Here is a 14152-nt window from a genome sequence, read left to right as displayed (position 1 = left end):
TGGTCCTTTGAGTGCTTCTCTCAGAATTTCTAGGATCTTTATATGCAGATAGATCCCCAGGTACACCCTTATGATCTCCTTGATTCCCAAGGAAAGTGAGTAGAATTAGGCAAAATTCTTCTTTCTTATTTAACTTCCCAAATTCCTTCATGCATCCTGTTTTACTTTCCCCTTTGTTATGCAAGTTTTAATCTCTAAATTCATATACCTCTAATAAATTTTAAATTATGGCCATTTCTTAATGATCTTTGAAGTATTGCACATTCTTTTTTAGTTATTTATTGGGTAAAAATCAGAAATCAGAAAAAATTTTTTCTCTGAGTTGACTTTTAGCTCTGCTGATTTTATTTAGAGCCCATACACTCAGGTAGGCCATAATTCATCTTTTCTTTTCCTTAGAAAGAGGCAACAGGAGAAAGAACTTGAAAATTTTAGAGGCCCATATTCAGATCATAACTCTGGTCTTGACCAAATCACCAAGTATCTTTGACTTCTGGTTGCCTGTTCCATAAACTGATGATAATTATACTTATTGGGATTCATTCCCTAAGTGAAATGCCTAGAACATATTCATTAAGCAGAAGCCATTATCTTTGTTCTAGTAATGCATTGTTGGATATAACAAATTTAAGATTTTTGAAAGAGCTTCTTATGTAAGAGATACTTCCGTCTATTAATAATAATAGAATAGTAATAGATAGTTTTCCTGTAAACTGTGGAGGACTCGATCAGATAACCAAAGCTAAACAGTAAAACAAAGTTATATCTCTTCTTGCAACTTAGGAAGATGACTTCAAAATTTATAAAACTTAAAAAAAAAAACTATCTGCTGTTTATAATAAGAGTTAGTCGTCAGAATTCAAGAAATGCTATGTTTTTAGTTTATTTTTATCTAAAAATATTTCCATCTATTCAGCTCACCACCCCAATAGTTAAAAACTCACTTAACGAATTATAACAGTGCTGGATACATTTCACACTAAGCAGAAGCAATAACATTCTGTCTTGGGACTCTGGCAAACCAGTGACACTATTTTATTCCTGTCTTTCTTACGATTTGAATATTTGACTGATAGTTGGTTCCCCACAAACATAAGATGGAAAAGTTTAATTCTTCTCTAGAATATTTTTTAAAATTTAATTTAATCTTATTTTTTTTCAGTGTTTCAAAATTCATTTTTTTAATTGAGAAATGATGATGTATCTTTTGTTAGAAAGGATGTTTCCCCAAAAGGCATAATAAAAATTACAAAAATTCCTAGTTCCTATTAGCACATGTGGGTTTCTTTGAGATGGCGCCAGTGTCTCAGCCTGGAGCAACATATGATAAATTTGGCTGATTTAGTCTCATTGGCATGGCTTCATGTGAGTACTGTTCTAAATAATTATGTACAGTTCTGTACATTAAACCCAAGAGCACAAGGCAAGCTTGGCAACATATTCAATTACCCTTCTTGGAAGTTTTTATTTCCTTCCTTAAATCTGAGGAGTTTCAGGACTGAAAAACGTTTCATTCCCACCCCAATCCCTGAAGTACAAGCAAGCATTTTCTAGTTTGGACATCCCCGAAGGCTGCAAGGCAGGAACCAAGAATGTTAATAAAATGGGGTAGAAACGTCAGAAGGAAATCAGAGCCAATAAAACATTTTTTTAATAGAGAATGAGCTCACAATTAAATATGTACAAATGAGGTTTATATGTGGAGAATTAATCTACTTTGAAGACCTAGGCCCTCTGGGAATTCTGAATGAAGAACACGCTTTGGTGGTTTCGGAAAGCCTATGTTTTCTCTTGTTACTGTGACATGTCTATTGTGAATTGCTGGGATGTACAATATACCCTGAAAAATGGACAGAATAAATCGAAGGGGAGAGGAAAGGAATGTTCATCTGCAGCTTGATTCAATCAGTGACGTTGGGGATAGAGAATGTGGCAGGTTTAATTTGGATACGGAACAATTATATGGGAATTTATAACAAAGATTACTTTAAAATTCTAAATCAGAGGGCAGTTAATTTTTGCAACTCAACCATCTTGGGTTGAGCTCTCTCTAGGCCCCAAAGCTCACTGAAAATCACAGCACTATGAAATCCATGCTCAAGTAATTCAAATTAAACTTCGTCTTCTTTTTTTTTTTTTTTTTTAAGATTTTATTTATTTATTTGACAGAGGGAGATCACAAGTGGGCAGAGAAGCAGGCAGAGAGAGAGAGGAGGAAGCAGGCTCCCTGCTGAGCAGAGAGCTGGATGCAGGGCTTAATCCCAGGACCCTGGGATCATGACCTGAGCTGAAAGCAGAAGCTTCATCCCACTGAGCCACCCAGGCGCCCCTAAACTTCGTCTTCTAAACAAGGGATGGCCGGATGCCACTAAGGCTGTGGAGAGCTTGGTTGTATGTGTTAGGAGTTTTGTGCGCCTTGTTGTTTCTAGTGTCTAACACACCATACTTCCTCTAGTTCACATTTTGGTTGCAGACTTAATTTATCCCTTAAAGCAATAGTGAATAGATTTTTTTTTAAAAAGATTTTATTTATTTGATGGAGAGAGAGAGAGAAATCACAACTAGGCAGAGCAGCAGGCAGAGAGAAAGGGGGAAGCAGGCTTCCCGCTGAGCAGAGAGCCCGACATGGGGCTCCATCCCAGGACCCTGAGATCATGACCTGAGCTGGAGGCAGAGGCTTAACCCACTGAGCCACCCAGGCACCCCAATAGTGAATGGATTTATTCCCAGTGTGAGAAGCACTTGTTGATCAGAAGTTTGCATATAATTATGTAAAAAAATAAGTGGAATGTGTGTGTGTGTGTGTGTGTGTGTGTGTTTCCCTATCTTTGGAGGTTTTGTTTGTATTCATGAAAACACAGCCTGGGGTTAAGCTTTCAGCTTAATATATTTCTCTTGTTTTTCTGTTTGCGTGACTTTAAGAAGTAGAGGGATTTGAGGAGTTTGATTTAACAATACTGACCCTAAAATGTTTAATGATACAATGATATGTAGGCAGAGTTTATAGGAGACATCAAATTCTTAAGAACAGAGAGAATTAGTACTCACATCAATTTTGGAGGGATTGGATATGGCTTTAGGGAATCTCCAAGAAGAATCTATATATGCTTAGAGGTGGGATTCAAATATAATGAATTTGAAAGTGAGTTGAGGCAGGGAGAGGACATGTCTGAGCAACTGTAGCTCATGTTTAAAGGCCCCAAGGATGTGAAACCTGACTTTAAGAACAAAAGCCAGACCTGAGAGTGGACTTGTCTCTCCACCGGCTAGGTGGGAGAGTTGGACTAAGTGCGAGGCTTCAAAACCAGAAATCTTCAACAGATTAATTTGGGGAGATTTTAGGAACTACACATGGATGGGAAGAGATTAGCATGTATGCATCCTTGATTTAAGAACCACTAGAATAGATTTCCTCTGCAAATATTAACTGACTGCCTCTTAGGCACTGAGGATGCAGTTGAGAATTAATATCCCTGTTCCCATGGAGTTTTATTGAAATACTGAGGCGGGCATGAAATAGGGCAGGAGGAGACAGATTGGTGAACAAGATCATCTCAGATAATGTTAATGAAGGAAGCCAGCTCTTGTAATTGAAGGTGGGTAATGGGATAGAGCAAAGGAGAAATGATAATACGCACCTTGTATTAATTGGGAAATTCAATGAGTCATTGCACATAAGATAGCCTAGTGCCTAGAAATGTTACTTCTCCCACTCTTCTAGAGAATGATGATATTGAAATAGGCTCCCGTGTTCTTTCTACCACTAGCTGCCCTCCCCACTTCTACGTGTGGTGGTGAAAATATAAAAATTCTTCTGTTCAGGTGGAAAGAAGTGGTTACGGTGAATGCACCGTACGGATTCAAGGAGTGACGGTTACTAAAAGCTTTCTGTTAAGTTTCACTTTGTGTTTTAGAAAGACTTCTATCTCAGTCAACTTGAAGAAGGGGCAATTTCCTAGGTATACATGAAATCCTGAAGGCATAATATCCTCTGCGTTCATTTGGTAAGGCTGCTGTAACAAATGGCCGCAAGCTAGGTGGATCCAACAGCAGAAATGGCTCTTCTCACAGTTCTGGAGGCTGGATATCATCCGGGTGCCAGCATAGTAGTGTCCTCTGGGGTCGCTTTCCATGGCTTGCAGATGGCCCCCCTCCTGCCTCTTCACATGGTCTTCCCCCTGGCCACGCACTTCCCCGGTGTCTGTCTGTAGGTCATCATCTCCTCTTTTTATAATCGCACGAGTCAGATTGGATTAGAGCCCACTCTAATGGCCTCATTTTAATTTAATTACCTCTTTAAAGGCCCTCTCTCCAAATATAGTCATCTAATGAGGTACTGGGGGTTAGGGCCTCAGCATATAAACTTTAGGGGAACACAGTGAGAAGCATTTGACTTGGTAACTATGTTAGTGTCCTGTGGCTACTATTACAAATTACCAGAAACCTGGGGACTAAACACAGAGAACTTTATTCTCACATTTCTGGAGTCCAGTAGCCCCCAAATCAAGGTATTAGCAGGGCCATGATCTATCTGAAGGTTCTAGGGGAATCCTTCCTTGTCTTCCAGCTTCTGGTGGCTCCAGGCATCCTTGGTTGTGGCTACAGCAACCAAACTGTGCCTTGGTTACCCCAAAGCCCCTTCTTCTCTGTGTCCTTGTCTTCTCCTCTTTTGTCTCTTATAAGTGCACTTGTTGGATTTGAGACAAATATCTGTGCACAGATGATGCCACCAGTGTTTTCAGACCACAGTCTGAACACATGGTAGAAGCATTTATGAATGTTGCAGGTTTTTTTTTTCCTAGAGATATTCCTGGTTTTGTGGTTGATGACAGACTCAAAGTCATATACTGGGAATCAAGACTTGTGGATCACAGATTAGTACTTTATACCTACTATAAAGTAGAATGTTGACAGCTTTGTTAAGGTTTGCTGATTGTACCATCACTCTGTTGTTTTTCCAGTGAAACATAAAGTGATTTATGACAGATTCCTAATACAAAAATAGCACAGGAATGATAAATAATTATACTAAAGGGATTATGTGTTCTTTTTGGCATAAAATATATGTTAGCATATTTCATGTGGTCCCTTTATAGATAGTTCAGAAATATACTCATCACTGCTACTGAAGAATTGTCAATGATAACATTATATACTTAAAATATTAAAATCATTTTTTTCTGTCATGGACATTTTATTATAGCAATACCTAGAGCATGGAGAATGTTGGTGGAAAGGATATTTGATTGATAGAAATTTCTGGTTAATTAAGTATTGGACAGAAAATCCTTAGTTTTTTTTATACTTACTAACCTTTCTAAGCATTTAAGATCTTTCCCTTTGCCTTATGAAGTTTAACAAAATGGACATAATTTAGCTTTTTCAGTTACATAATGAGAAACTATTGAATGGGTACAACCTCTTTTGCCTGTTGTTTTTTGTTTTTTGTTTTTTTTTCCTTAACTAAATCCCAGATATGAGTTTTTTCAGCTTTGGATTTTGCCTCATTCTTATAAAACTGAAGTTATTAAAAATCTGATTACTTAGATCAGGTAGAAGATATAAAAAATCGATTACTTAAGGGGCACCTGGGTGGCTTAGTGGGTTAAGCCTCTGCCTTCGGCTCAGGTCATGATCTTGGGGTCCTGGGATCGAGCCCCACATCAGGCTCTCCGCCTCTCTCTCTGCCTGCCTCTCTGGCTACTTGTGATCTCTGTCTGTCAAATAAATAAAATCTGAAAAACAAAAAAACAAAAAAACAATGATTACTTGAAATTTACTGCAATAATAGCTTTAATATTTAGCTCAAGACCTTGCCTATAATAAAACTTCAATAAACATGTTGAGTGATTAATAAATGATAGCTACAAAGCCCCATAATGTGATATAGCTCATGTATTGATAGTGAGAAAAGAAAACTCTGGGCCTGTCTCTCTTCATCATTCTGCTTATTCAAGTGAAAGTCTCCTATTTATTATTATTTTTACTACATTAGACCAAAGTATTTATTCATTCAGCAATATTTATTGAGTGTCCATCTGCCAGACACTATTCCAGAAGTTGAAAATCCATCAGTTAAAGAAAAAAAAACAAGATTGGCCAACTCAGATAAGAACACATTCTATAAATAAATTTGTTGGGGCACCTGGGTGGTTCAGTCAATTAACTGACTGCCTTCAGCTCAGGTCATGACCTTGGGGTCCTGAGATGGGCCCTACACTGGGCTCCCTGCTCAGCGGAAAGTCTGCTTCTTCCTCTCCCTCTACTGCTCCCCACTGCTTGTGCTCTTTTGCTCATGTTCTCTCTCTCAAATAAATAAATACATAAATAAAATCTTAAAAAAATTTGTGCATGAGCGTGCAAACATCTATTAACTACTTCAGAAAAATCTCATCTGTCAAGAAAACAGTAAGAAACAACATATGTATCATGAGTAGACTACTTTTATTCTTTGAAATATCTCAAAATGGATTTGTTTGGACATACCATAGTTTTCATTTAATGTTAAGTTGTAGTAAATGGTAAATTTAAAGAATTAGCATTATAGTTTCAAAATGAACTGAACTCCTGTTTTGTTAAAGTGGTCAGTTCTGATGACACCGCTTATTTATTTATCCATACACGTATTAAACTGCCTCTGTTCTTCTGAGGGAAAGATGCTCTTCAGTAGGAATTTTTATCCACTGGAGCTTAGTGTGTGATAGCATTCCCAGATGACTGGATTGATGAGCAATGAGAAATTTTAATGTGTGTTTAGGATGCCTAGACCTGCATTAAACGAGCATATGTAATTGTGTGTTTGTATGTGTTTGCATATCTGCTTGTATTCCTCTCCCTGTTCCTGTCTCTGTCTCCATATGCCACTTGTGGCCTGCAAGCTGACTTTAGCTGTGACTTCTTCCTGTGGGACCACATGACAGTCATTAGGATGACACTCCTCATCAGCCTGCTGTTCTATTGTGTTCTTCATGCTGGTTGTAACAAGCCTTTGCCCACCCCCACCGTTCTTCTGGAGCATCTTGTGAGAAGTGCTTTGCCCTACAAGTTGTTTAACCCAGACAGACAATAAAAACCCTGGGGCGGGGGGGCTTTTCTCATTCCTTTCATTCTGGGGTGGTCATTTTTATTATTGCAAACACATGTTCTCAAAATGCACATTACAGCAAATTTGGTATGGCTTGGCAGTTGAGCATAGCCCTTCCCCCCTTTCTTAGACAGGCACTTTTGCGGCATACTTTTAATACCATAAAACAGAAGGAATAATCCTTTAAACCCTTTAAAACATTTGGGTCCTTGTGTTTTTTCTTGACAAATCATCTGAAAGATATCCTCATTTTTGTCCTTAAATCATCAGAAAGCAATGTATCTGGACAAAATTTTCTTGATATTCCTCTAACCCTAGCCGCTATAGAATATATTTCACTGAGAGGCCTTTTGAATTTTAGTCCTTGGTTTTGAGTAAGGGGTGACTATGAGAAATAGAACTTGCTCCTTCACTTGCTGTAGGAATTCAGTGAACAATTATCGTCCACAGCATGGAGAGACAGCAAAAAATGTTGTCTGTGTCTCAGATAGCTATGATATTATAGTACCTAATTTTCTTTTCAGGTAGAGTGGGATAAAATAGAACACTATTTAGTATTCTATTTATTCTATTATATAGAATACTATATAGTATTCTATTAGTAATAGAAAAAGATAACAGGTAAAGCTATTCTGATCCCTTATTATTCCTTAATGTATCTGATACACAGGTAGTTGGGTTTTTTTTTTTAAGATTTTTTATTTATTTATTTGACAGAGAGAGATCACAAGTAGGCAGAGAGGCAGGCAGAGAGAGAGAGAGAGAGAGAGAGGGAAGCAGGCTCTCCGCTGAGCAGAGAGCCCGATGTGGGACTCGATCCCAGGACCCTGAGATCATGACCTGAGCCGAAGGCAGCGGCTTAACCCACTGAGCCACCAAGGCGCCCAGTAGTGGGGTTTTTTAGGTTGTTTTTGTTTTGTTTCTGTTGGTTTTTGTTGTTTTGTTTTTAAACTGTGGGCAAAAGGGATTCTGGATTACCTACTGTGGTCCCTTTCGCTCAGTGATGCTTCAGTTTAACTGAGTTTATTTAATTTGTTTGTTTGCAAGAGTTGCAGTGTGAATGGTAATGCTTAACCTCTAGAATTCAGGTTCGGGTAACCTGAACCTGATGTACCTCCTTATACCATCCCTGGACCAGATGTCTAGACCAGATGGGTTAAGTCCTTTGGTTAGGAAACCTATGGAGCAGAATTTTCGGAGACCTGAAGAACATAGACTGTGTGAGCTCTTTTGATCCGTCGTGTATGTGATATTTTGATCCAGTATTTTTAGTTATGGTCAGCTCATATTTGAGATACTGAAAAGAGAGGCCAAAGAATGCCAACAAGTTGGGCTGCTGTAAGAATAGCCTGTGACCTAGAGCAAAAGCTAGTTTTTGTCACCTGAAATGATTTGAAGAATCTGTTGTGGACAAATCAAAATGAGCTTATAAAAATCAGAGTCGGCATGATCCAACAGAAGGAGGAGTTAAGGGACATGTTGAAGATAAGCATTTAAAGCTTATTTAAAAACCTTTAAAATTATACAAGTGATATATCTTCGCAAGAGAGAATTTGGAAGATACAGATAAATGCAAATACCTCCTTATGCAGAGCTCTTAACTTTCCAGATGCATCCATAGATATTTAAAGTGCATGTGGTTGTTCGATCCTGCAGTTTGAGGAAGAGCCTGATGAATCTGCATGTGGGCAATGAGTTTTAGTATCTCTGCCCGATGAAGGCCCCGGAAGAGTCATCCTCTCTAGCAGTGTCCTTATGTAGGAAGGAGCGACACTGAGTTTAGTGGAAGAGTCAGGGACAAAGCAGTTTTGTACATGCAAATGAATTATAGGTTGCTCTGCGTTAGTGCTGACCACACTTTATGCCCACCTTTCCACACCCCGCCCCTTAACATGATTTTTGCAAAACATCAATGAGTTCATTGGGAGCCAGATTTCAGTATTGGTCCACTGTGGATGACCCCAAGTTTTGTTTGCACATTCCCTCATCACTGCAGATCTACGCATATGTCTTTGAAAACATCAAGTCTGTCCGACTGGAAGCACTGCTGTTATCCTTGCTGAGTATCGTGGTGCTCGTTCTGGTTAAGGAGCTGAATGAACAGTTTAAAAGGAAAATTAAAGTTGTCCTTCCTGTCGATTTAGTTTTGGTGAGTATGAAATCAACATTTAGCATTCTGCCTTACAGTGCTTGCTCGTTGTTGGGGTAACCTGCAGAGACTCCCTATATCGTTCGCAGTAACCCAAAGCATTCCTGTCTCTCATTAAAGGAGGGCTAATTTTGCGTGGCTATACATTAATGTAAGAACAGGAAACATTTTGAGTCAATAATTTTAAAAAGGAGGCACACATGTTTTCAATTTACGCAGCATTTCTCATATGCTTGTAATTTTTTTACAGAAATAATAGAACATATAACTTAAGATTTTAAATAAGGAGACATTTCTGAGGGTGAGACTCGAAAGATTTCTGGAATGATTCTCTCTAAAGCAGTAAAAAGGGATATCATATCCTATTGATGTGGCATTTGTATGATATGCATAGAAGTATTATTAGTTGACAAATATCCATCAATGATTGGTAGAGTTATTAACACTTTTTTTTTTTAAAGATTTATTTATTTGACAGATAGAGATTACAAGTAGGCAGAGAGGCAGAGAGAGAGAGAGAGGGGAGGAAGCAGGCTCCCAGCTAAGCAGAGAGCCCGACGCGGGGCTCGATCCCAGGACCCTGGGATCATGACCTGAGCCGAAGGCAGAGGCTTTAACCCGCTGAGCCACCCAGGTGCCCCAACACTTTTTTTACCAACCTAATTTTGCTTTATTGAAAGGACACTCATGATTTTCACTGGCCGGGGCTGGTTCTCTAAGATATTTTTTGTTGCTATAGCTGGCCAAACAATGAATTATACTTTGCATTAAGGTTTATGGTTTAAGGTTTATGGGTTATGCATTAAAAAACACATTTTGAAATTTTAAGAGCCTCTAATGGGAACTCCTAATTAAACAAAGCATTAAGTTGAAAATGTAATGTTAACACAACCACAGTCTACTAACTTAATCATTAATTGGCTTTAGTTTTTTAATGGTCTTTGGGTTACACATGTACAGAACAAGTGGTGTCTAAATAATTTCACCTCTTGAAATACTCATTTATATTGCTGAAATGGTAGGTTTACATAAATAGATAAACCTAGCACGTTAGAAACTATCTCTGAGGACCGTGACTTACTTTTGTAGAGCTCAGGTGGATGGCCTCTCTCCATAGCTAGACCTTGTATGATTCTATACTCCTGGTAATTTATGGAAATCCATGTAATATATGTGATCTATTTAATGTGTGTGTGTTTGTATTTCAAATAAGCCATAAAAGTGGAGGGTACTATGATTATTAATAGTCCTCACAACAACTGTGAAAAATACCTATTTTATTCCAAAATCCTAAGGTATTAAGAAATCTTATTATATCTTAGGAAGCTTTATTATGTATGTTGCATGAACCAAAAATTGAAAATAATCTTAGGTAACATTACCCTTGAGCTAGTAATAAAAAATTACTTATTCAATGAAAAGTAGTAAGATATACTTTATCCTTATAAAAAAGAAAAGGAGAGGTAATTCTTACACAAGTTTCCCCTAATATTTGCAAGATCCATGGTAAAAGTACTAATGCAGGCACCAATACTTAAAAGTTATAGATCAAAGTGTTAAATAAGACATGTTCTGGGGTGCCTAGGTGGTTGAACTGATGAACCATATGACTACTGATTTCAGCTCAAGTCACAATCCCAGAGTTCTGAGATCGAGCCCAATGTAGGCCACCATGTTGGGCATGGAGCCTACCTAAGATCCTCTTTCTCCTTCTTCCCCTCCCCCCCCGCTTGTAAGTGCTCTCTAAAAAATACCCCGAGAAACAAAAACCAAAAAAAAGCAAGTTCTGTTTTCCTATTTTGACTAAACCACCTTAGTGATTACCTTGAAAGGTCAGAATAGAGAATTCTCCATCCTTCGGGTTCTATCAGAATGAGGCGGCATGGGGTGAGCCAGCACCTTGGCCTGCCCCTTCTCTTCCTACTCCAGCTCTGAGGCACCGACCAGGGGATTCGTATGTATATGTGTGGCTCTTCCTGCTCCAAGCTCCAAACACATCCTCACTCTTTCATCACCAAAACTGTCCCTTGACCTCTTCGTGGGCCACACTGGGAGGATGAACCTGGGGGAGCAGCCTTGGGCCATTGGAGCAAGAAACTGTAGATTCCTGAGTATCCAAAGTGGGGTCCAGAAAGATAAGTACAGGTGAGTTGGGCACCCCTACAAAGTTCTCATTTTATGGGGAGGGCCAGATTAGAAAGGACCAGATTAGAAAGCCCTGACGCACTGGGTCTGAGTGGACCAGGATCCCCTGTTGTCCCAAGTCTAAGGGCAGTGCTGGCCTTATACACACATATAATATTAAAATAATATTGAAGAGGGAACCAATGATTCATCTTATAGAGGAATTTAATTTTGTCAAAGAGATAGAGTGAGGAAATAAGATATTGTCTGAAAGCCAATTCAGTGGCTTAAATTACTTAATTTTAATATTGCCTATAGGTATTGAGCATCATGTATTCTTCCATTTTCAATAAGAAACCAGTATTTTGTGGCTATGATATATTTTCTTTTACAGCTTACAGTATTTTCTGACCATATTAGCAATTAAAATTTATTAATCATCTTAGGGACTTTTAAGTATGTTAATGCTTCTGATTCTAACCTAATAGGCTGAACTTTTAACTACTTCTTCATCAGGAAACACTATTATATCACAATACTTATTGTTCAACAGTATAACCTATACAGTTTTGTTGCCTTTTTAAAAAATCCTCAAGTCTGTGTTGCTTCTTAAGTCTATTTGATGTTTTAAAATCCTCTGTAAATTAAGTTAAATATTATTATAGAGAAGAGAAATACACAGATAGGAAAAATCCCTACAAAATAAAATTCTTGGGCATTAATTGTTAAATATGTCTTAATTTGGTGGTGTGATTTTGTTATACCTTATTTCTGGCCAACTGTGTGGTAAATTCATACTTTAAATAGATAGTTGGCATGTCTCTTTTTAACAAAAAAGTATAGTAATAAGTAGATCCAAGCTAATACCAAACTGATACCATAACCATGTGAAATTCCCAGTCCCTACTAAAATTATGAGAAGAATGAAAAGAGAATGTGAAAATGGGTGGAAAACATGGGGGTGGCATGGCTAGAATAATGGAGACTGAACTGGGTTCTGAGCATCCTTTTTAAAGGTGATTTAAAGGAGGAAGAGAACACCTGATCTTGCCTATTGTAGGTCAGATAATAGAGCATAGGGAACCTGAGACTCCAACAGAGGTAATTTTAAGAACAGTGAGTCCAGCTTGTTATTAACTAGTACATTTTACTTCAAGAAATAGTAAAAGCTCAAAATTCAAAATTATTCAAGGAGACTATAAATCATTATCGATTACTGACCTATGTAGTCGTTTATGCAATATCTCAAACTCTTGAAAGTTGGTGTCCTGGAGGGAATTGTTCTGTGATATAAAGTATTTCTTCATGTTCCAGGAGATAAGTATTTAGGTTGGTTATGGTATCTGTACACACACATACACTCCCATATTCTAATCTGTGCCTCTTCAAAATCAGTCATGTTTGGATTGATGTGTTGGAAAGGATGTTAGAAAAGCCATATTGTGGGGATGCCATTTGGTTTTTGAGACTACAAATAAAGTGCTTTCAAGTTTCAAAGGCATTTTTTTTTATTTTTATAAATTTTCTTAATTTTTAAAAGTCTGTGTGACTACTACATTACTCTGAACAATCATGGGACACATAAACAATGTTTACTTTCAAAAATAGCTTCAAGGTGTTTGGGAGGCCAGTAATAATTTTCTTTTTCTTTTTTCAAATGGAACCACACAGATTATTGCTGCATCATTTGCTTGTTATTGTACCAATATGGAAATCACATATGGATTAGAAGTAGTTGGTCATATTCCAAAAGGGTAATGTAGTCTTTTTCTTTCTTTCTTTCTTTTTTGTTTGTTTACTTGTTTATGATGGAGGAAAAGTCTTGGGGTAGGTGACAATGGATTTCATTTGTTTCAAAGGCCCTCTATAGGACAAATTCTAATTAATTTCTATTTGAAAATGATAGAAACAACAATACACACACGGAGAAAGAGTAACTTTTTAAACCGTTTGCCTATTACTAGGGAAGTTGACAACTATTTTATACAACATTGCTTCAGGTTAAAGATTTGGAAATTATTTACAAAGATATTATTTGGCCGAAAAAAGGAGGGCATTGAATTTCTAAATTATAGTCATGCTCTGGGATTTATTGTTCCCTATTCCACACATGTATTCTTATGACTGTTTTTATTTCACTTAACATGTAGTAAAAGCACATAAGCATCATCTGAAATAGCAATCCCACAGGCTTGGGTGGTATATAATGGTAAAAGAGGGTAGAAGTAGAGAAGAGGGTATGGTTTCCCAGAGCCTTCCTCTGGACCCTAAGAGGAAGGTTAACAAGAAGTGTTCACCCTAAAAGGGCAAAAACATTGAGCCAAATATAGCCTGGAGGAACACAAAGACATCTTGGGGAAGCGAGGGGTGTCATAGGGTTATTCCCCCTCAGTGGGCTGTATAAACACTGGTACTTATAAATAGTGGGCAGCGTTACAGTTGTTTCCTCTGTATTTTTATCTTCCAAATTTTGGTTTCTCATAACATTAAAATGGAGGAACAGTAGAAAATTGTCAAGGGTTAAACAGATTAAAAAAAAAAAGATCCTGTCTTTAACCTTTATGTTAGATGCAGGCTAATGGTTATTATTTAAATCAACTTGGGTTTTCTGCAGGGGGTCTCTACTTTTCCACCTTCAAAAGTCAATTTATTGTTTCTAGGTCAGCTTATTATTATTATTATTTTTTTCATTTTATTTATTTTTTTCAGCGTAACAGTATTCATTGTTTTTGCACAACACCCAGTGCTCCATGCAAAACGTGCCCTCCCTATTACCCACCACCTGTTCCCCCAAC

At 37.7% G+C, this 14152-nt stretch overlaps 1 protein-coding gene across 1 annotated transcript in view; it reads left to right on the top strand.

Moving 5' to 3' along the window:
* SLC26A7 (solute carrier family 26 member 7) overlaps positions 1–14152 on the top strand; it is a 114569-nt gene that overhangs the window by 53167 nt on the left and 47250 nt on the right. The window contains exons 5-6 of the mRNA XM_046020188.1: positions 9081–9233; positions 13029–13111. Coding sequence (XP_045876144.1) covers positions 9081–9233; positions 13029–13111 — 236 coding nt within the window. The remainder of the gene's footprint in view (positions 1–9080; positions 9234–13028; positions 13112–14152) is intronic.

Source organism: Meles meles, chromosome 1 (genome assembly GCF_922984935.1).
Source record: "Meles meles chromosome 1, mMelMel3.1 paternal haplotype, whole genome shotgun sequence".
NCBI lineage: Eukaryota > Metazoa > Chordata > Mammalia > Carnivora > Mustelidae > Meles > Meles meles.
This window is presented reverse-complemented; position numbering and strand designations above follow the sequence as displayed.